Here is a 22927-nt window from a genome sequence, read left to right as displayed (position 1 = left end):
ACCCTTGGAATCCCGAACACATGGCAACCCTAAGCAAAGTAACTTTGGAGGGCCTTTGAGAGATAATAACAATTATGAAAAGGAAATTCAAACAAGGTTTTTGATAGATCTTGGGTAACTCCTGAACCCAGGCACATGCCTAGGTAAAATTTTGCAAGAGTCTTAGCAAAGGTCATCCTGTGAGTTTCACTCAAAAACATAGTTAAAACAACAGCAACCGGCAACAGGGCAGCAGAAACTTCATAAACTGCTCCAAATTGGATGTTCCTGGCACACAAACCCTGAACCTATTTGTCTGAAATGTGGCAGGATTCAAGTACTCAGAGGTAGCGGCCAAACCTGCAAATTTTACCTGCCAGAAATGTAAACTTGAGAGGTGCCATGTCTTGATAGGTGCCACCCAACCCAAAGTATTGGTTTCCCTTCGTTGGCAGATGGTTGCAACAGAATGTTGGCAAACATCTGCAAATGGTGAGGAGAAAGGGCAACTTGGAATGAATGATCTCATGATGGGAGGGGCTGCATGCTCCAGGCAAAAAGGATGAATAGTGGATGGTGTTGAACTAATGTCTGGAAATTGAGTGGGCGATGGCTGATGGAGAAGATGTCTCAGGGATGCGGCAGACAATGAAGTGAGGAGTGCAGGAAGGTGCACTTTGGGAAGCAGGGTGGGATATAAATTTAATAAATGATTAAAACAAATTCTGTATTTGTGGGCAGGCGTGATGGCTGTTATGCCTCAATTTCCCCAGGCTTCTGCAAGAGTCAGACACGGCACCAGCCTTCACCATCAAGAATTCAAACATGTTCTGATGGACATCTGTGTCACCAGTTGTTTTTGGGAGACCACTGGGAAGTGGCTATTCTTTGGATGGAAGCACGAAGCCCCCTGGAACCACTAATGTATTTTGTTTGGGTGAGGAGATGGGAGATGAAGAGGTAGGAGGGGAGAGAGAGGGTTAGTGAAAAATACTTGACGGTTACTGTTTGTTGGCAATTAATTAAATTTGTTAACATGTGAAGTAAAAAAAGCCTGTGTTTACCCCATCATAGAACAACTCTCTCAACAACAACAAAAGCCATGTGAAAGGACTGTGTTTATACAAAGGACTCAGCAGAAAAAAATTGATACTGATCTTTTTCGTGGGTTGATCTAGCAGTGCCCAGAGGAAAAGCTCATAAGACAAGTGTCACTGCCCTGGCCTTTAAATGTTGTCTTTTCTTCGATTAGTTGCACCAGCCTCTTAAAGCACTGTATACAAACTTTGTATTTTTAGTACTTCATAATATAGGAAGAAAATGGTCCACATAATCTATATTTAATTACACATGTCTGAGCAAGCATGTCTGAAGGCAGCATGGTCATATTTCTGATTTAAAAAAACAACTGGAAAAATACTAATACTACTCAATTGCACAAAATTATTTACAAAACACACACACGAGAGAATATGGCAAGAATCTAAAAAGCTGAAGTTTCTCCCTCCTTTTCTTCATCTTCAACAATCACAGTCTGCTGATCTTCTTTAAGTAGTTTAATACCTGAAACAAGCAAAAAAGAGGAAGCTTAGATTAAATATCTCTGTGGACCATTTACCTTGGGCCAGTCACTCTCTGGGCGTTAAACTTGCTAGGTTACCCATGGTGACGGAAAGAGATCTGATGACTAGTGACTTGTGTATGTGCAGAAATTTTACTGAAATCAGATTTGCAGCTTCAGAACTGTAAAGGTTTCTAAGGGGTTGCTCGTGAGTAAGCAGGCAACTATCTCCCTGGCTGGGTGCAAACACCTGGCTGGGCCGCCTAAGTAAACTTTATCTGTCCGGACGCCACTCACCCGTGGGTGACCCAGTCGCTGGCAGAATCCGTCAGTGGCCGTTTCTTAAACTTCTTCCAGCAAAGAAGCTCCTTGACGCCTAGTCTCCGCCTACCCTCTCTGCGCGGAAGCCTTCTGCGCAGGGAGGGCGTGGGCAACGGAGGACCCTTACTCTCCCCGCTGGTCCCAGGCAAGGACTCATGGGACCACCTTGCCGCTTCCCCCACCTGCCCCCCTTCTCCACTGGTGCTGATTCTCTTCCCCAGAAGATGGGCTGCTTCTCCTGACCTGGACGCTCTCTGGAATCCCTCGGGCTTTTGCTCTCTCCCTCCGGCACTGATGGCAGTTCCCTCACAAGAACCTTCACTTAAAAGAGCTTCATTTGGCTGTCTGCTGCCCCCTCCCAAATAATAATAATAATAATAATAATAATAATAATTTATTTATTTATACCCCACCCATCTGGCTGGGTTTCCCCAGCCACTCTGGGCGGCTTCCAACTGAATATTAAAAACAATACAGCAGCAGACATTAAAAACTTCCCTAAACAGGGCTGCCTTCAGATGTCTTATAAAAGTAAGACAGTTGCTTATTTCTTATAAAAGTAAGACATCTGCTGGGAGGGCATTCCGCAAGGCGGGTGCCACTACTGAGAAGGCCCTCTGCCTGGTTCCCTGTAACCTCATTTCTCGCAGCGAGGAAACTGCCAGAAGGGCCTCAGCGCTAGACCTCAGTGTCTGGGCTGGATGATGGGGGTGGAGAGGGATGTAGAATCGTTGTGCACCCACCCTACTGATCAGAGGCACTGTCACACTCCTGCGCATTGTTGGGAGGAGGCCAAGAGAGGAGCCATACACAGCGCAGCTTCCTCTCTTGTGCTCAGGAGAATTCAGCCGTTGAACTGCACCGTGCTCGGCCTCTACCGCCCCCTCAACATTGAGACCAATATTGAAGGGGCCGAAGACCCTAGGAGCTGGTGCACTTGCTCCCGATGTTCTTGGCCTTCAGCTCCCATCTACCTCAGCTAGCTTGGCCAACAGCCTAACTTTTGATGATCTAGCCTTGCAAAGGCTTCTGAAAACCTTACACAATGTTCTGTGACATTTTGGTTGTCCTAATAAAGGTATTGTTATATAGAAGATAATGATAATAATAATAATAATAATAATAATAATAATAATAATTATTATTATTATTATTTTTATTTATACCCCACCCTCCCCGGCCAGAGCCGGGCTCAGGGCGGCTAACACCAATAAAATCACAGCAAAAACATAATGGGGGGGGGAAGAGGGGGGGATTTAAAATACAGGTTAAAATGCAATTTAAAATGCAGCCTCATTTTAAAGTAGCTGATAAATCAAGACCATAAGGGGAGGGAAACATAAGGGTCAGATTGAGTCCAAACCAAGGGCCAGGCGGAACAGCTCTGAATGATGGTAGGGAAATTAAACATGACTTTAGAAGACTCTGTTTTGTGAGGTGATCGAATGCTGAGATGGTAGCATGGTTAGTACCACTTTAAACTGCAGGTGGTAGGTGCGTACCAATGCTTCACCTGGAAAACTCCCTGCAAAGGGGGGGAGGGGACAAACATATCAGAAAAAATGTTTCTAGCCAGAAGGGCATAAGGCTGCTAATATTTCAAAACTGAGAAACGTATTTGAGCTGGTTTTGTAAAATCGGCCTTTGCATTACTGAGTTGCTGTAAACCTCTTTTTGGCCTGTGTAGAGTGCTCTGTACGAAATTCAGCATTGCTGCCATAAATACTTATGCCTGTCAAAAGAAGGGATATACAGTGGTGCCTCGCAAGACGAAAAGAATCCGTTCAGCGAGTCTCTTCGTCTTACGGTTTTTTCGTCTTGCGAAGCAAGCCCATTAGCGGCTTAGCGGATTAGCGCTATTAGCGGCTTAGCAGCTTAGCGGATCAGCTGATAAGCGGCTTAGCGGCTTAGCAGCTTAGCGGCTTAGCGGATCAGCTGATAAGCGGCTTAGCGGATCTGCTGATAAGCGGCTTAACGGATCAGCTGTTAAGCGGCTTAGCGGATCAGCTGATAAGCGGCTTAGTGGCTTAGAAAAAGGGGGGGGAAAGGGGGAAAAACCCGCAGGAACTCGCAATACATTTTCGTCTTGCGAAGCAAGCCCATAGGAAATTCGTTTTGCGAAGCACCTCCAAAACGGAAAACCCTTTCGTCTAGCGGGTTTTCCGTCTTGCGAGGCGTTTGTGTTGCGGGGCACCACTGTACCTGCTTCACCTGGGTATTTTATATATGTACAACTATGCTTTTAAAATTATATCGATTCTCCTAAGCTTTTAGGAATAGTTAACAATTTCAGCTGATTTGATTACACAAAACCAACAACTGCTTGGCAAACCGAGCAACGACTATGATGTTTGGCCAGTGGCGTAGCGTGGGGGGTGCAGGGGGGGGGCCGGCCGCACTGGGCGCAACATCGGGTCGGGGGCGCTCACCGCCTCCGGAGTCGCTGAAGAGCCTCGGGCGCAGGCTGTAGCAGAGCCCCATGTCTCGCGGAACCGACGAGCTGTGTGCGCGTCCTGGCTGAAGGCGTCCGGCAGGCAGCGGCTCTCAGCGCTCGCCACGGTCCCCGCGCGTCAGGGCCACAGAGGGCACGCCAGGCAGCCCCTCCTCACAGCCCTGCTGCCGCCGCTGCTGCTGCAGCGGCTGGGCCATGTTGCATTTTCCTCACCTCTCTGCCCTCCTCCTCCTCCGGGCAAGCAGCGTCGTTTGGGCGGCAGCGCCAGCGGCAACTCGCCTCAGATCACCTGACACGGACCCGCCGCCTCCGCCGTGGCTACCTTACTGTAAATACCCCAGCCCAGGCAGCAGCGAGAAGAAGCTGGCAGCAGCGGCAGGTTAGGGGTTAGGGGCGCAAATTACTTGCCTTGCCCCGGGTGCTGACAACCCATGCTACGCTGCTGTGTTTGGCATTTGGGTGGGATGCAAGACACATGACCTCATTTCCTCATTTGTGAATAGATGTTCATACACTGGTTGTTTCCCCATCTTTGTCTATTAAGAATTAAAGTTCTTTGAGATGGTTGTGCTCAGCAGTGGCAGTTCATCCTGCTTGTCGATTTCCTCCTCAAATACTGGGGTTTTAACATATTTGGGTGGCAAAGCTCTGCGAGTCTAAAGGATGTCCCACATTGATCCAAGCCCTGGAAACCGCACCCAAGCTATGTGGCTCATTCTAGAAACCTCCAGAATGTCCTCCCTGTGTCCTGGTTTAACCTCCTAGCAACATACAAGGTGTATCAAAACATTCCCATAAATATCTTCTGGTTTGTTACAGAATCTGAAAATTGTAGCTGTGCACTTGCAGGCTATAATTAAAATTTTCCATTGAGTTTTTGGGGGACTCGCCTTGACTTCCTCATGGTTGGCTGTGCCCAACAATTTCTAAAACGCAAGTCTCAATAGAAGAGAGAACATTCATGGCCCACCTGCCAGTTATAAGGAAGATGGAAATGCACCTCTCTTCATGTTCTTTTGTTTTATATTATAAATAATACAGTGGTGCCTTGCAAGACGAAAAGAATCCGTTCCGCGAGTCTCTTCGTCTTGCGGTTTTTTCATCTTGCGAAGCAAGCCCATTAGCGGCTTAGCGGCTTAGCGGATCAGCTGATAAGCGGCTTAGCGGATCAGCTGTTAAGCGGCTTAGCGGCTTAGCGGATCAGCTGATAAGCGGCTTAGCGGCTTAGAAAAAGGGGGGGAAGGAAAACCCCCCGCAGGAACTCGCAAGACATTTTCGTCTTGCGAAGCAAGCCCATAGGAAATTCGTTTTGCGAAGCGCCTCCAAAACGGAAAACCCTTTCGTCTAGCGGGTTTTCCGTCTTGCGAGGCATTCGTCTTGCGGGGCACCACTGTATTAAGATTGGCATTTCTGACAGATTGCTTGCCTTCAAAACAAACTATTCTATACGTTTGGGTTGTGAGATTCCCTGACTGCTTTTGAAGGCAAGAAGATCCAACACAGCAAAATCCTTTGCTCTTGGCTGCAGTCCTATGCACCCTTTCCTGAGAGTAAGCCCCATTGAGCACATATGGATTTACTTCTGAGTGAATAGAAATAAGAACTGTGCTCCACAACAGGTTTAAGCAGCACAACTTACTCCAGGTGTGCTTGCAGCCAGAATGCTAGGCTCACAGAAATCTTTCGATTTTCAGTCACAAAGCGTTACATCTACTGTTCTTTGTCAAATGAGTATGAGTCAAATTTGTAAGCAGAATGTAATTGAAAGCTACCTAAGTTTCTTCTTCTTGCTAACCAACTTACAAGATTGTTGTGGGAAAGATGACGGGGGGGGGGGGCAATAATTGCCATTTTTGTGAGTTTACTGACTTCCATTGGAAAACAAAACAAATACCCTGTACATTCTTCGTTGCTTGTCAAAAGTTAGTGAGTCATATGGAGGGACATTACAGTCTGAGGCCAAGCAAGTTTCACTAATAAATCAGCCTCCTGCAGATTTCTGTCAGTGGGCTTTTTGGGTTTGGTGGCTGGCTGTGTTGATTCAATTAGGCCTCGCCATTTCCCGTCTTTTCTGCTATGAAAAATCTTTCAAATAATGAAGCACTTCATGAAGTCCAAAGATGGAGAAAAAGAAGCAGCGCCACACAGAATGGCTTTGTTCACTTCTGCGCTCCAGTCAAAGGAGAACGCTTTCCTGGTATTAACCAAGGAAAAGGCTGCATGAAATGACTAGATTGGATTAAAGTCGAAACATGAAAGGGATGTAATTTCTTTGCAATGAATAAGTGGTTAAGAGAACATATGTTTTAGTAGGTGATAGATTCCAACACCAACCATCATTCTACAGCGCTGAAAGGAAATAAAAATGTCCTCTCAGGATGCTCCCAGACTGTTGCTATTTTCAGGTTGGGCTCCCTGTACATGCTGCCAAATTCAGGTTGTGCAATTAAAGTTAATATTGTACACAAAAAAAGCTGCTTCTCTAAGGAATCAGACAGTTGTTTGCATGGGGTCAGCCGTGTTTTTTCTGTACAGTTTTTCCTGGTAGTGGCGAGTCCCGGGGTGACTTGCTTTATGTTAATTCAAGACAAATGATGGCAAGGTGCTCAGACTGTTTCTAGTATATGTTTCCAGGTGGAGTTTTAAGGAATTCCTTAGAACTCTTGATTTATTCCCAAGTCAGTGTGCCTAGCAGGTATAGAGAACTGTTGAGGAACTCCAACTCCCACCAACCCCAGCCAATGGTCAGGGATGATGGGAGTTGTAGTCCACAACATCTGGAGGATGCCATATTGGCTACCATTGGTGCATTAGCAGGGCTGGGGGCCTGTGGCCCTTCAGGTGATGTTGGATTTCATCTTCCATCAGTCCCAACCTGCATGACCAATGGTCAGGGATGATGACAGCTATAGTCCATCATCATTTCAGAGGGTCAAAAGTTTCCCAGTGCAGGGTTTCGATGTAAGAAAATTAGCCTGATTTTGTCTTGAAAGGCCATTAACAAGTCACACCTTTGTTCACTGGATTGGGGGTGGGGATGAGTATTCCAGTGAACATATAGATACAGAATTGTAAAGGATGAGAATACTAAGTAGAAAGGGGAAACGCTCACTATGGGTCCAGGAAAAGTGGAAAGATAGAAAAGTGAAAACATAATATGCGAGCATCTCCTCTAACAATTAAAAGTCTCTGTTTCTACAAGGCTAGCAAACCTGAAGTTGCACAGTGCTCATGCAGATGTGCCCCCTGCCATTTTTTCAAAATAGATATTTAAAAACAGAGACTATCGCTGAGACACATCATGTTCAAACCCATGCGTGATGCTTTAAGAAGTGCTCTCCTTCGCATTTCCCTTACCTGCAAGTAGAGGGGGTGTATTGATCGCTGGTGTGTTTTTCCTTCTGGGTTTTCTCTGTTCCTCTTCCATTTTCTGAAGGCCTGGGCTGCCATTACCCTTCGGAGGTTTCTCAGAGAAGTCACACCTCCTAATTAAGTGGTCTGAAAGAATGCCTGCAGAAACGCCATTAGGACTGGACGTTAGCCTTTGCAAACCATAATGGTCTTCTCCATTTTCACTAGCAACAACCCCGCTTGGGAAATAAGCCCCCCCCCCCACATGACATCAGCTCCTACAATTGGATGGGTCAAGAGTCACAGAGCCACTAACACTACCCCATAGCCCTGCTGCTCACAGTGACCAGGGTGGAACATGGGAGGCCAGTAAAAGCTGTAATGTCTGCTGCACCAGGTCTAGGTTGTCACAGCAGAAACCCTGGCTTGGGTCTACTGGTGTAGCTGGACTGGTTTAACAACAACAACAACAACAACAATATCCGCCCATCTGGCTGGGTTGTCCCAGCCACTCTGGATGGCTTCCAACACATTTAACGACATAATAAAATGTCGTAATAAAATGTCAAACATTAAAAACCTCCCAATACATGGCTGAGTTCAGATGCCTTCTAAAAGTTGTATGGTTCTTTATCTCCTTGACATCTGTTGGGAGGGTGCCACTGCCGAGAAGGAGCCTTGGCCAGCTCAACTCCATCCCCTTTCCTGCCTTTGAAATGCCTCATGTGCTTTGTGTGTGTGTAGTTTTTACACTACACACACGCAGGGATGGCTTCCACCCATTTGTAAAGGTAATGGTAAAGGACTCCTGGATGGTTAAGTCCAGTCAAAGGCGACTATGGGGTTGTGGCACTCATCTTGTTTTTCAGGTCAAGGAAGCCGTCGTTTGTCCACAGACAGCTTTCCGGGTCATGTGGCCAGCATGACTAAACCGCTCCTGGCGCAACAGGACACTGTGACAGAAGCCAGAGCGTACGGAAATGCCGTTTACCTTCCCACCACAGAGGTACCTATTTATCTACTTGCACTGGTGTGCTTTTGAACTGCTAGGTTGGCAAAAGCTGGGACAGAGCAACGGGAGCTCACCACCGTTGAGTGGATTTGAACCGCTGACCTTCTGATCGGCAAGCCCAAGAGGCTCAGCGGTTTAGACCACAGCGCCACCCGTGCTCAGACACAGTGGGGACTTTTACAGCAGCATAGGCCCACCATCTCCAATGAAGGAGCTTAACAGAGCCAGGCAATGAGCCTTGCCACATCCTAACCCCCCAAGCATGTTGGATCAGGAGTTAGGAATGCTCTGAACTCTATCTTTGCGCTTTGAGGGATTGTCATCCTCAGGTGCCCAATTAACATGGACAGCCTGGATCATTATGCACTGGGATGTGCAAACAGGACACCATTTGCTCCCCCAACGCAGTCAGAAAAAATTATTGGGACTTCTACTGCACCCTACATCTTATAGCATGGTATATGGGATGGGGAATCTGTGCCCTCTCTGATGCTCTGTGATTACAATTCCCTTCATCCCTGGCCATTGACAAGGGCCAGCCTTGGTCAGGGACGGATTTAGACTTGATGAGGCCCTAAGCTACTGAAGGTAATGGGGCCCTTTATATGCCCAGCTGTCCTTTGTCAGCAACAAATTGTCGCTGTTTTTTGTGTCGGATATATGCTCTATGGTAATTTATGGACTTAATAGGTATCTAAAGCCATTTGCACATAACAAAATATGTATTTTATCGAAGTAATTGTTGAACTGAAATACAATTAAGAAGAAGTATATGAATAGTGAAACACTGTTGCTGCATGTAGGTTTTATTTTATTTGTTTTTTTATCTTATATTTTGGAAATGTACATCCAGTTTTTTTTCCCTTTAAATGTTTTTTGGGGGCCCAAAAGCTATAGCTTGTTTAGCTTATACGTAAATCCGGCACTGGCCTTGGTAACATGCTGCCCTGTGCGAGGCCAACATTTGATGCCCTCCCCCTAGCCAGGCTTTGAAAAGGAGACACGAGGCTCTGGTGAGGTCCTAGAGTCCATCTACCTCCCCAAAGCCCGGTAAGAAGAAGACGAAGAAGAGTTTGGATTTGATATCCCGCTTTATCACTACCCAAAGGAGTCTCAAAGCGGCTAACATTCTCCTTTCCCTTCCTCCCCCACAACAAACACTCTGTGAGGTGAGGCTGAGAGACTTCAAAGAAGTGTGACTATCCCAAGGTCACCCAACAGCTGCATGTGAAGGAGCGGAGATGCGAACCCGGTTCCCCAGATTACAAGTCTATTGCTCTTAACCACTGCACCACAGTGGCTCTTGCTTGGCTTCGGGAAGGAGGAAGGAGGACTTTAGGGCCCTGACAGAGTCCTCACACCTCTTTCCTGAAGCCAGGCAAGTGCTTACCAGTCTTTGAGATGGTGCCCATTGTGGCCCATCTGCTGGCACAGCCCTAAATCCACCTCTGCTATTGGTCATGGGAGTTGGAGCAACAATATCTGAAGCCCTGAGGGCCTCTCATCCCTGCACTACAGAGAGGTTTTGGAAGCAGTAGCAGAAGACACATTATTACTCCGCTTGTGATCCATGTCAGTATAAGTGGTTTAGCAGTAGCTCAAGTGGCCATTTCAGGAATGCTCACCAACTATTGGTGGAGGCGTGTGAATTGCTGGCGTATCTTTCCTCTTCGGTTTTTTCTGTTCAAGCTCACTTTTCTGAGAGACCTGAAGAGCTTTGCCCTTCCTCGGTATCTTTTTGAGTTCACAGCTTTTAAGCAACTGTTCGGAAAGGTTATCTGCATCAAACAAAGCAAAGTATACAACTATTATCAAAATATTCAGACAACGTTCAGCCTTGAACAGCTACTTTCTCAACAGCTTTGCACTTCCCTGAAACTACAGCTTAAGGTGTGTGTGTGTGTGGGGGGGGGGGGAACAGCCAAGATTCATATGACACTTTACCCTAGTATATGCATTTTTGTGCAACTAATGGGGCTGGGGATTTGCGCTGAAATTTTTAAAGAAACGTGGATATGGAATTCTGACTGTGTTTTGGTTCCTGCATTGCTTTGAAAAGCGCGAACTAGGTGTGATCACTTTAAATGCAAACTTCCCAGTCCCTATGCTGTTGTCTACAGCACATATTTTCAAAAGAGGGCAACAGATTTGCAGGAAAGTTTAAACTCCCGAGGCAACATTGCTGCATAAAATCCTGCGTCGGCACACTTGCCTGCTTTTGTGGAACATGTGCACAGAAATATGAAAGGAGACGAGATGAAAGCTTCGGCGTTCCTTCTCTCCTTTCTTCTTCGTCGTCTTTAATTAATTTGTCTCTAGAGCTTTGGCTAATATTTATATGCTGAACCCAGCAGAAAGAAAGGGGGGAGGGAGACACAACGAAACACCCATTCCCACCCCTTGCCACTCCATCTGGCATGAGATGCGTCACCAGAAGGCACCGTCTATCAGGTTTCAAGAGCAGCAGTTGTTCCATGGAGGGGGAGGGGGGGAGGGGGATGGGATGGCAATGGACGGCGCTTAATGATGCAAAGTAGACCTTTTCGCTACACAGCAAGCGCTGACATCACCTCGAGAAGACTGACCTAAGTGGTTACAGTGAGTATCTCGCCCATCCAATCTGTCTTCTGAGATATCATGTGATGCTTGCACATATTCAGTTGACATCACTGAAGAGGCTTTTCTTTAGAACCTGTAAGGGGAGGGGGGGAAACATAGACACATTACGCATGCTGCATGTCAATGTACTTTTCTTTTGCTTTAATCTAGAAAACGTTACTTTTCTTCTGGAGAAAAAAAGAGAGAGAAATGTTTTTGAGTCAACACAACTGTAAAATAGAATTCTGTACAAAAATATCCGTCTCGGTAAACAACAGGCGACAATTTTGACACAAGGGATGGTTCAGTCATGTATGGGGTTCTTTGGCCATGTCGGGAATGCTTCATGAACCACTAACACTTTCAAGGCATTCTCTGACATCGGGTGATGGAGCGCAGTGTGTGGCCCCAGAAAGTAAACACTAGTCATGTTTTATAGCCTGTCAAGTTCTTGGCAGTGCCCCTTTTGGCGGGCCCAAACCATCAGAAAAACAGGAGGCGTCTCCAGTCTCTAATGGGCCATGCAGACCTGCCCTACAGATCGAACCTCATTTCGCCTAACTCTGTCTTAAAGGTAAAGGACCCCTGACAGTTAGGTCCAGTCGCGAACGACTCTGGGGTTGCGGCGCTCATCTTATTTTACTGGCCGAGGGAGCCAATGTTTGTCGGCAGTTTTTCCAGGTCATGTGGCCAGCATGACTAAGCTGCTTCTGCCGAAACCAGAGCAGCGCACAGAAACGCCGTTTACCTTCCCGCTGGAGCGGTACCTATTTATCTACTTGCACTTTGACGTGCTTTCAAACTGCTAGGTTGGCAGGAATAATAATTGCCTAAGAACCTATCATCCAGGATTCAAGTGGCTTCTTCACTGTTGTCAACTTGAAGACTGTCACTCATAGGAACCAACTCCTAGGAGCTGGGGTCCCTTCGGTCCCCTCTAGTAAAATATTTCTGTGGGGTGGGCAGGGCTTACCCCCCAATATTTTATTCACGTTGGCACCCCTGCTGCCAATGGGTGGGTGTTTTCCACCCCACTGTGTTTGGCTATGCATCTGGGGATTAGCTCTGCGGTCATCTCCTTTGTCTGGAAGGGGTTTGTCAGTTTAAGAGCTAAATGGCAAAACAGAAATTTCTCCAATGGGTGCGATTGTGGTTCTGCCACCTGGGTTGCTTCCAAGCATCTTGTTCATTGCACCTTCATCCTAATTTGTTCGCACAAAGTTTGTGTGTTTGTATTAGAGAGCCTCAGCTATGAAATGAGCACTCATTTTTATTTGTTTGCAAGTGTTGTCTTACACTTTCCAGTGCATTTCCCATCACATTCCTTGTGGGGGAAACTTTGAGATTGGGTTTATGCAAGAGTACAAAATCAGCTGTAAGAATGCAACCTGAATTGGCCAGAGTATGACTGAATCCCACTCCAAAATATCAAGAAGTACAGAAACTCCCCTGTTGTTTATTCTGCACCCTTCAATGAATGTGACTTTAGAGTTGAGGATCTTAGGCCAGACTTTCACATTTAGCTAGTCATATTATTTTTCATCTCAAATGCAGTGCTGACATTATGAAGTTAAAACATTATGAAGTTAGAACGGCTAAGGGAGCTGGGCATGTTTAGCCTGGAGAAGAGGAGGTTAAGGGGTGATATGATAGCCATGTTCAAATATATAAAAAGATGTCACATAGAGGAGGGAGAAAGGTTGTTTTCTGCTGCTCCAGAGAAGCGGACACGGAGCAATGGCTCCAAACTACAAGAAAGAAGATTCCACCTAAACATTAGGAAGAACTTCCTGACAGTAAGAGCTGTTCAACAGTGGAATTTGCTGCCAAGGAGTGTGGTGGAGTCTCCTTCTTTGGAGGTCTTTAAGCAGAGGCTTGACAACCATATGTCAGGAGTGCTCTGATGGTGTTTCCTGCTTGGCAGGGGATTGGACTCGATGGCCCTAGTGGTCTCTTCCAACTCTATGATTCTATGATTTCCACTCTGCAGTGAATGGTTTGTGCTAAGATTTCTGCAAGGGGACCTCGGGTATAAGCCGTCTTCTCTCTGCTACAAACGACAAATTTGGAAAAACTGTGTGTGTGATTTTGTGGACTTTTGGACCCTGGCACAGTCTAAGATTTGGCATCATTCTTCATTTATAAGCAATCACTGAACAAAATAATTGTTAATGGCTTAATAGTATCAGTTGAGACACTAAAACAAAGTCCAGATCAAAGTGTTGCTTCCAACCAGAAGATTGATACTATGATTGTGAAAGTCTCGCCACTGTTCATTAACCCTTTCTGAGAAATGTAGCACTGCAACTTTACGTGGGTCTGTCAGATAATAAGTACAAACCAACATAAGATTTTAACAGATAATAAATAATAAATACAAACCAACATAAGATTTTAACAGAAAAAGAAGGATCATTTTATCAGATGTGGTGGGAACGTAAGAAAAGTGAAAAGCTTCTGGGAAATAATATATAATGAGATGAAAAAGATGTTGAAATATACATTTATTAAAAAAAACCAGAAGCATTTTTACTCGGCATTGTAGGGGAGGATATTTATAGACAGGATAATAAATTGTTTTTATACACAACAATGACCGCAAGAATATTATTGGCACAGAAATGTAAACAAGAAGAATTACCGATGAAAGAAGAGTGGCAAATGAAATTAATGGACTACCCAGAATTAGATAAGATGACAGGAAGGATCCGAAACCTGCAGGACCAGAGATTCTTGGAGGACTGGAGTAAATATTTGAACTATTTGAAAAGCAATTGTAATAAACAGATTACGGTAGAAGGACTGCAAGAAGTTTTGTAAGGAGGACTGTGTGAAATATTGCAAGGAAGACTATGAAGAGAGTTATTAGTTAAGGGTGATTAGAAGTAATAGAAAAATTAAGAAATGTAGATAAAGTGATAAAGATTGATGTGGCAGATGGAAGTCTAAAACATTGTATAAGATAAGAAAATATGTTAAATGATTGTTGGAAATGGGGTGTGTGTGTGTGTGTGTGTGTGTGTGTGTGTGTGTGATTTTAACAGCTGCCTGCAAGCTCTTGCCTTGAGCTCTTTTGTGGAAAAGCGGCATACAGATGCAATACATTGCCTTGCTGTATTGAATCCAAACGTACCTTTCCATTTCAGGGTAGAACTCTGGAGGGGAAAACCCAGAGGTTTTTGCAGATGTCCGACAGAAGCAAGTGCTTCATAGCACTGCTTGGCTAGTGCCCATGGAATCAAGAAACTCCCCCCTCCGATCTTTAGAGCACTTGAAAAGAAATTTCCATATGACAAACGAAAAGATGAACATACATGCATTTAATTTGCTGGCATGTAAATCTGTCATTTCAGCTATACATCTGGGAGTGAGCTGAGCAAACGCTGCAGCTGTGGAACTTGCCGCGAGTTTCCTCTTTCATCCTGTCTACTTGCTTATCAGCAAAGATTTTGATAACAAGTTGACCATTTCCCAGGACTGTGATGCCTGTAGTTAACTGCAATAAAGTAGCTGAAACGGGATTTACCTGTGTTATTATACTGATATTTGGCATTATCTGTTTCCCACCAGTAAAGTACGGTGATAAAGTACCTTGTTCTTAGTGAGTAATCTAGGAATGACCGCTCCCCGCTTAAAACGGGGGGCGCCCTTTGCGTGGACGCGTGCAGCCCCTAGATCTGGAGCGGACCCAACAGCATAGGCTTGGCTTTGCCTCCCCCCAGGTGGGATACCTGGAGATCTCCGCCTACCTCAGTCAGTTGTCCAATCCCACCTGGGGGAAGTGTTGCCAAGGAGACCAGGCCAGGTAGGGGAGGGATTACCTGCCCACTCAATAGAGGGAGGATCTTACCTGGGAATCCTCACTTGGCTCCAGAGCTTCTCCCGCCCTACCCACCCTCAGTTAATGTCTTATTTTGCAGGTTAACTTTTCTTCACAGGTTTTGCAGGTTATTTTTTCTTCACAGGTATGCGGGCGCTGCTATGTTAAGGTCGCTGTTAAAGGGCCGGAAAGGAATTTCCCTGCATTGGCAGGTTTCGCCTTTCCCGTAGCAAAACGTCACTACTTTGGCAGTATCAGGCCTTGGGCGGAATCCTTTAGTCCATCTTCCTCTTTGCGGCGGCGATACCAGGGTTCCCCGTTAAAGGGGTTTTTGAAGGGAGGCTTTGGCCGTACGCCGAAAGGTCGTCATTGCTCTCCCCTGCGGTGGCGGTGTAACGGGGGCGGCTATCTCTGCTTGAACATATGTTCTCCAGAGCCGGCCCATCCCCCCCCACACACACTGGATAACCCTGATGCTCCCTAGGTCCCCGGCTGGGGACTAGGGAGGGAGAACGCCCAATGCCTGAGCCAAGGTCTACCCACATTTGAAATTTAATAAAGTTGTGGCCAATTTAATCCCATAGCACGTTGTCTTGAGTCGTTATTCCACATGACGGGGGGACCGCGCGGGATCTGGGGACTCCGCCTGTCCACGCAATTAAGACTACAACTATGGCAAGGCATCCATGGACTTGTGTATGACTGTGACAAACACCTGCTTCCTGCCGCTGGTGTGCCAGAGCTTCATAAATGGTGCTATGCATATTTTATAGAGTTCGTGGCCTGCTGTACATATGCACAAGCTAAAATCAGAGTTATAATCCTACAGCCGTCTTGGGGAGCAGCAGGGTGTGTCTGGAGCAGGGCGATGGACAGGCTGTGATATTAGCCAAGCTTGTCTTTATGTCAACACTGGCTATTTCTTCCTTTATGTTCCCAACAACTTTTAGGAACATAAAACTGCCACTGAAGTTTCCTAGAGAAGAAAATGATGTCACTTTTCTGTGAATTCCTCACCTCTTTAAAGCAATGTGGGGAGTGGATGTGTCTGTATTTGTGTGTGTTGACGACAGGCAAAAATGGCCAACTGTCTTGCAAAGCCATTAAGGCCTATTTCAGCTTATAATAATAATAATAATTTTTTATTTATACCCTGCCCTTCCCGGTTCAGAAAACCGGGCCCAGGGCGGCTGACAACAAATTTAAAACACTTAATTGTGATTCAACAAAAAAGCATAAAATACAATATAAAAGCGTGAATAACAATAAATTCAAAGTTCAAAAATCAATTTGGGGGAAAATCCATCCAATAAACATTAGATGGTCACCAGGGCTAGCGGGCTAAAGGTAAAGGTAAAGGGACCCCTGACCGTTAGGTCCAGTCACGGATGACTCTGGGGTTGCGGCGCTCATCTCGCTCTATAGGCCAAGGGAGCCGGCGTACAGCTTCCGGGTCATGTGGCCAGCATGACTAAGCCGCTTCTGGCAAACCAGAGCAGCGCACAGAAATGGTTACCAGGGCTAGCTGGCTAAATTAGTCCTATTTGGGCCAGCGAGGAGGTCGGGGAGAATTAGCTGTGGGGTCCCAGAGTGGGTAATCTTCATTAAAGGGGAGGGGGAGGGAAGAGAGGGGAATAAAAGATCAGGCTAAATTCAAATTGAAGGCCAGGCAGAATAGCTCTGTCTTACAGGCCTGGCAGAAGGAGGTTAAATCCTATAGGGCCCTAGTCTCATGGGACACAGCATTCCACCAGGTTGGAGCCATCACTGAGAAGGCCCTGGCCCTGGTGGAGGATAGTCTGACTTCAAAATGTTGTATCATTTTACTGTTGTTAGCCGCTCTGAGCCCGGCTTCGGCTGGGGAGAGTGGGTTATAAATAAAATTATTATTATTGTTGTTGTTGTTGTTGTTATTAATATTATTATTATTATTATTATTATTATTATTATTATTATTATACCAGGAGAGGCGGTCCTGTAAATACGAGGGCCTTAAGCCACAAAGGGCTTTAAAGGTGAAAACCAGCACCTTAAACCTGACCCTATACTCCACTAGGAGCCAGTGCAACTGGTAAAGCACTGGGTGAATATGCTCCCATAGCAGAGACCCCGTGAGGAGACCCTCTCTGCAGCATTCTGCACCTGCTGGAGTTTCTGGGACAGTTTCAAGGGCAGCCCTGCATAGAGCGAATTACAGTAGTCAAGCCTGGAGGTGACCGTCGCATGAATCACTGTGGCCAGATCAGGGTGGGAGAGGTAAGGGACCAACTGCTTAATGCGGCGAAGGTGGAAAAATGTTGCCTTGGCTGCTGCTGTAACCTGCGCCTCCATGGAAATAGATTCTACTCCATGTCATACTGTAAACCACTAAACCAGGGATAGCCAACGTGGTGCTCTCCAGATATTTATGGATTACAATTCTTATCACAACAGGTGCGTATGGGTAATATCTCAGGTGGGGGACATGCATGCTTCTTCTGGGGTAGCTTCTCCACCTTTGTTCCTCGCTTTGCACTCAACTCTTACCGGTGGCTCCTAGAAGCTGTCAGAATGTGACAGCAGCCACACCCTGGGAATGGCTTGAATTGGCCAGCTAAACCGGGTGATGGAAGCCAATGGGTCCCAACCCCTTGGTGAGTTAGGGACTTCCCCTGCATGCAAAGACAAGCTCTGGCAGATTGAGCGAATGAGACCAATTGTGGGTCCAATGGCCAAGATGGCGGTTTCTGCACGTGCTGTACAGGGAAGTGAGATGTACAGATGAGGCCTGTCAGCTTAGGAAAGTAGCTCATCTAAGAGAAGGAAAACTCTGGTCCTAAACCACCATTGCCTTATGGGATATTTCCAAGAGTCAACCCTGCACAAATCCGGCGTGGAGTCCCTAAGATGGTTGGGTGTGTCTTCTTTCCGGCAGCTTCTACAGCCAGCTTAGTGCCAAATGTATTGCTCTGCTTTCCTTTGGACCACATCAGCAAGTCTGAGAGATGGTCATTGTTGCTTATCCCAGCCTTGATGGCCCATGTCATAAGGTAGCAAATAAATATTGCTGGACCTACCACCCGTTAAAAAGGTAAAGGGTAAAGGGACCCCTGACAGTTAAGTCCAGTCGCGAACAACTCTGGGATTGTGGTGCTCATCTCGCTTTACTGGCCGAGGGAGCCAACGTTTGTCTGCAGACAGTTTTTCCATGTGGCCAGCATGACTAAGCCGCTTCTGGCGAAAGAAGTGCAATGCATGGAAACACTGTTTACCTTCCCACCACAGTGGTACCTATTTATCTACTTGCACTGGCATGCTTTTGAACAGGTTGGCAGGAGCTGGGACAGAGCAACCGGAGCTCACCCCATCGCAGGGGTTCGAACCGCCAACCTTCCAATCGGCAAGCCCAGAGGCTCAGTGGCTTAGACCACAGCACCACCCACATCCCTATTTAACCACCTGTTAAAGAGTTGTAATTCAGCATCTCACCAGTTAGAATGGATGATCTTCTTGTTCATAGACTCATGGGTGTCTTCTTCCATCCCTTGCCATATACCTCTCTGTACCCTCTACTGCCCAGCTCTTATCAATGCCCCTCTTTCCACAGCCACACAACTATCCAGCAAAGCCGTAAAAACCCCAGTTATTCGGAATAGCATACTTCAAAACTTTTTGTAACGGTTCATCAGGAACTTCTCTTACACGGAAGCCAACATGGACGTTTCCTTTCTCACTCATCCTAAACACTCATCCAGGTTTGGTTGCTGTGTTGTGCTGTGGTAATTTCTTGCTTGGTGACTGGGAACGGCCGCCAAGACCACATAACACCGGTCTTGAAATACCTACACTGGCTCCAAGTACATTTCCAAGCACAATTCAAAGTGTTGGTGCTGACCTTTAAAGCCCTAAATGGCCTCAGTCCAATATACCTGAAGGAGCGTCTCCACCTCCATCGTTCTGCCCGGACACTGAGGTCCAGTACCAAGAGCCTTCTGGTGGTTCCCTCACTGCGAGAAGCCAAGGGAACCAGGCAGAGGGCCTTCTCAGTAGTGGCACCCGCCCTGTGGAACGCCCTCCCACCAGATGTCAAAGAGAAAAACAACTACCAGACTTTTAGAAAACATCTGAAGGCAGCCCTATTTAGGGAAGCTTTTAGGTTAGGGAAGCTATTTAGGGAAGCTTTTAGGTTATTGTATTTTAATATTCCATTGGAAGCCTCCCAGAGTGGCTGGAGAAATCTAGTCAGATGGGCGGGGTATAAATAATTTATTATTATTATTATTATTATTATTATTATTATTGATTTCCCATGCCTATGACAGCAGTTTCCCTGCGCTGAGGCAATTACCTCAGTGGGTCCAGTTGATGACAGAGAAAATGAGGCACTTGATTAGGGTCCAAGAGAGAAGGATTTGAGGCTTAGATCCAGCATGCTAAAGGGCTTCTTGCCGGGCAGCTAGTTATGGGTGTCATTACAGTTCTCCTCTGGGTGTTACAGCACAGAGGTGTAGTAACATCCAGAGCTACCACAGCACAGAGCTGTAGTACTTTTAAATGCTCTAGTAACTCATAGCCTCTGACAGCTACTTGCGCAAGTGGAAGCAATGTTGCATGGAGAGCTCCGTAACATCCGTTTTTGCTGGCCAAAATGCTATTGTTGTCGACAATTGACATATCAGAAGGGCACATAGATCCTGTCAACGCTTCTAAGGACAGTGATCCATGAAGTAATGTGCTAAACAACTGGCTTCTATGTTTTAGGTCATACTACATTATCAGAGAAGGGACGCAGGTGGCGCTGTGGGTTAAAGCCTCAGCGCCTAGGACTTGCCGATCGAAAGGTCGGCGGTTCGAATCCCTGCGGCAGGGTGCGCTCCCGCTGCTCGGTCCTAGCGCCTGCCAACCTAGCAGTTCGAAAGCACCTCCGGGTGCAAGTAGATAAATAGGGACCGCTTACCAGCGGGAAGGTAAACGGCGTTTCCGTGTGCGGCTCTGGCTCGCTGGCCACGTGACCCGGAAGTGTCTCCGGACAGCGCTGGCCCCTGGCCTCTTAAGTGAGATGGGCACACAACCCCAGAGTCTGTCAAGACTGGCCCGTACGGGCAGGGGTACCTTTACCTTTACCTTACATTATCAGAGAGGGATGCCCATCCCACCTCACAGGTCAGTGATGAGTCTTCTCCTGAGGGTCTCAGGAGCTCAGCCTAACCAGAACACTTGTACTCCAAGTTGAGATAAGCAAGGCCGTTAGATCAGTTGAGAAGATGACTTCTATATCTTGAGATGCTATTCTGTGTCACCCACTACTGACACCCTGATTCTAAATAAGTTTATTCCCAATTTCACTGGAACTTACATGCTTTTAAGAATGAGATGTAATTTTTGTTTTTGATTTAAGCACACACACAATATTTTTCCAGAGAGGAATGGGCAGTGCATGGAAAATACAAAGACATGCTAATAGTGCATTCCCAAGGGAAGGATTTAAATATTTAAATATCTGGTAATCTGATAGGATTGTGGCAACATTTCTAGAACAAATTTTAGATGCTTTAAAATAACATAGGGTAGTCTTTTTCAAAAAGTTTTCCCAAAATCAACACTATTTTATTTAGACCCAAACTCTACAAACTGCAATAAAACTAAGGAGTACACAAACACATCTTGTTTCAGTTGCTGTGGAAGAATAGGATTTTGCAAAATATGGAAGACAAATGTCTGTTTTCCAGCTCACGAACAGAAAATATTAGTCTGTCCTCACCATGGACAAAAAGAAAGAAAGAAAGAAAAGATTTGAAAGAAACACTTCCAGAAAGGATTTAAAGAATGGCAACTAAAAAGCCATGACGCCACCACAGAAGGCTACAGATCAGGAGCACGTCTGATTTTATCTCTGTTTTCCCTACTTGTCCAATTTCAAACAAAAGCTTCCCCCTTTGGAAGTTGTTCTACATTATTTTTAGACACGTGATTCATAATGTTAAAATGAAATTCTTAGCATTAAACTGATTTAACCCCATAGATTTAGAATTTAAACAGTACCTCAATGGTAAACGTTTTTAAATGGAGCATAAGGACATCGTTGGAACTATTTAGGATTGTACTATAAATCTACAGCTGTCTGAATCCATTAAGCTTAACTGGATTGTAGATTGTCCTCTCCTGTTTCCAGCAGCAAAAATACATTCAATTAATCAAAAGCACTTTTTTTTTATTTACACCGCAAGGCTAACAACCAGATCCTAAACATGTTTACTCAGAAGTATCACTGATTTCAATGGGACTTACTCCAAGCTGTGTACACTTTTGCAATTAGATATATTTACCTCGAATTAAGCCCCAAGGAACTCAGTAGGACTTACTTCCAAGTAAACATGCATAGGATCAGACCAGTGAGCCCACACAAACTTGGAAATATTTGTTCATTTAAGAGCCTGGGATAAGAGTTGCACATAAATGTGTTTAGGATTCAGCTGAACTGTCCAACTTCCAAATACCTTCGTGCCATAAAGGTGCAGCTCAAACAAAATTGTAATACTTCCACCTCCTCTTTTTTTCTGGCACCACTTTTCTCTCTCAATTTACAGCTCGATAACCATTCCCAAGCCTTGCCAGATAGAATAATCTGCTAGCCATCTTCTGCCTCGCAGAGGAATTGATCTGTGACTTTTTATTACTATCACATCGCAGGCAGATTTTTTTGGTTCCCTTTGGAGAAAGAACGCCCCGCTCCCACCCCGGCAAAAGTGCTGAAGAACTTACCAAGCAGGGAAGCTGGGATAGGTGTGATATGGAGTCAGTGTTCACTGGAGCAGGAATTGTCTTCTCTGCTCGCATGGAGTGCTCCTGCACTGCCCTTATCTAGGGAGCAGCAGCAGCAGTTGCTATGGCGATGCTTTGTTTCCCAAAGTACCCCAGGAAGGGAAAGAACAGTAACCTTTAGCCTGCGTACTAGCAGATTTGAATGAAGTGGGGCTTGCCGCTTCTCAAATTAGCGTCGCCAGGAGGAGAGAAAACGCACAGATAAAAATTTCCAGCAGGGAAAATATTACTCGCGAAACGGCGAGACCTCCTGCCACAGTCTGACGGCACAAACTGCCCAAGGGTGACACTGAGGGATGAAGAAAATAAGTTATGTGCATGGGCTTTAGACTGCTAAAACTTTGGCGTCCAGCAGATCCAAGCTGTGCCTTTCCCAGAAGTTCAGGAGCTAGTTGATCACCGATCAAAATACAGAGCAATGAGTCTGGAAAGGGCACCTAAACAGTTAGAGCAAAAGTACACCGTGTCTAGGAATGAGGTTTCTCTGACGACTGTGGTGGTTGAGTATGTTTACGGATTGGTTTGTTACACAAACTTGGCACACTGCTGCCATTTAGGGACCCGGGCGGGGAGTCTTCTGTGGCTCCTGTGTACATGCCAGTGGTGAGCAGAATTGGCTATTTTCGCCCGTCGCTTGAGAGGGAGGTTTTGTTTGGAACGGGGGAAAGGCATACAAACAGGCTGGGCCTCTGGGAAGCCAGAGGAAACTTTCTGCCTGTTGTGCAGCGCTATGAATTGGAGCCCTTTAACCATTCACAGGGAAAGGCCTTCGACCTGGGCCATTTCCTCTCAGAGATTTAGCAGCGCCAGAATTGGCGGAGGCTCATTGTCTCTGTTTTCTTTGCTCTTTCTGTTTGAAAGAGCCACAGAGCCATGGGGCCGGGTTCGACTACCCAGTTTTGCTAGTGAAAGGCAGCACCCTAGTGCAATGGGGCTATATGGACTCTCCTCCCAGCACACTCCCCATTCCTGCCCCAGATCCTGTTGCCAATTTTGCCTGTTGCCAATTTTGAAGGAGGGGTCAGAGGTTTT

At 46.0% G+C, this 22927-nt stretch overlaps 1 protein-coding gene and 1 long non-coding RNA gene across 4 annotated transcripts in view; both read right to left on the bottom strand.

Annotated features, from left to right (window-relative positions):
• LOC307199701 overlaps positions 1-22927 on the bottom strand; it is a 401509-nt gene that overhangs the window by 176065 nt on the left and 202517 nt on the right. The window lies entirely within an intron of this gene.
• Positions 890-22265, bottom strand: PPP1R17 (protein phosphatase 1 regulatory subunit 17). 3 transcript variants are annotated; one of them, XM_079947668.1, is made up of 5 exons: positions 21836-22265; positions 11262-11368; positions 10302-10454; positions 7670-7823; positions 890-1550 (listed from the first exon to the last, which is right to left on the bottom strand). In XM_079947668.1, exons 2-5 carry the CDS (start codon positions 11341-11343, stop codon positions 1463-1465), a joined length of 477 nt encoding a protein of 158 aa, XP_079803794.1. In that variant the 5' UTR covers positions 11344-11368; positions 21836-22265; the 3' UTR covers positions 890-1462. The 3 variants fall into 3 exon arrangements, with proteins under 3 accessions (XP_079803794.1, XP_079803796.1, XP_079803795.1); XM_079947670.1 differs by having other exon boundaries at positions 891-1542; positions 7671-7823; positions 21836-22252; XM_079947669.1 differs by lacking the exon at positions 21836-22265 and adding an exon at positions 14408-14506 and having other exon boundaries at positions 950-1550.

The sequence above is a fragment of the Podarcis cretensis genome (assembly GCF_951804945.1).
Source record: "Podarcis cretensis genome assembly, chromosome: 12".
Taxonomy (NCBI): Eukaryota; Metazoa; Chordata; class Lepidosauria; order Squamata; family Lacertidae; genus Podarcis; species Podarcis cretensis.
Note: the sequence above shows the minus strand (reverse complement) of the source record. Positions and strands in the feature narration are given on the sequence as shown.

Excerpts from the sequence above, each read along its gene's own strand:
- PPP1R17 (XM_079947668.1), bottom strand. The coding sequence starts at position 11,343 with ATGTCAACTGAATATGTGCAAGCATCACATGATATCTCAGAAGACAGA. Across the intron at positions 7,824-10,301 it reads CACGCCTCCACCAATAGTTG|GCATTCTTTCAGACCACTTA; the intron begins GTGAGCATTCCT and ends GCGTTTCTGCAG. Across the intron at positions 1,551-7,669 it reads ACACCCCCTCTACTTGCAGG|TGTTTCAGGTATTAAACTAC; the intron begins TAAGGGAAATGC and ends CTCTTTTTTGCT.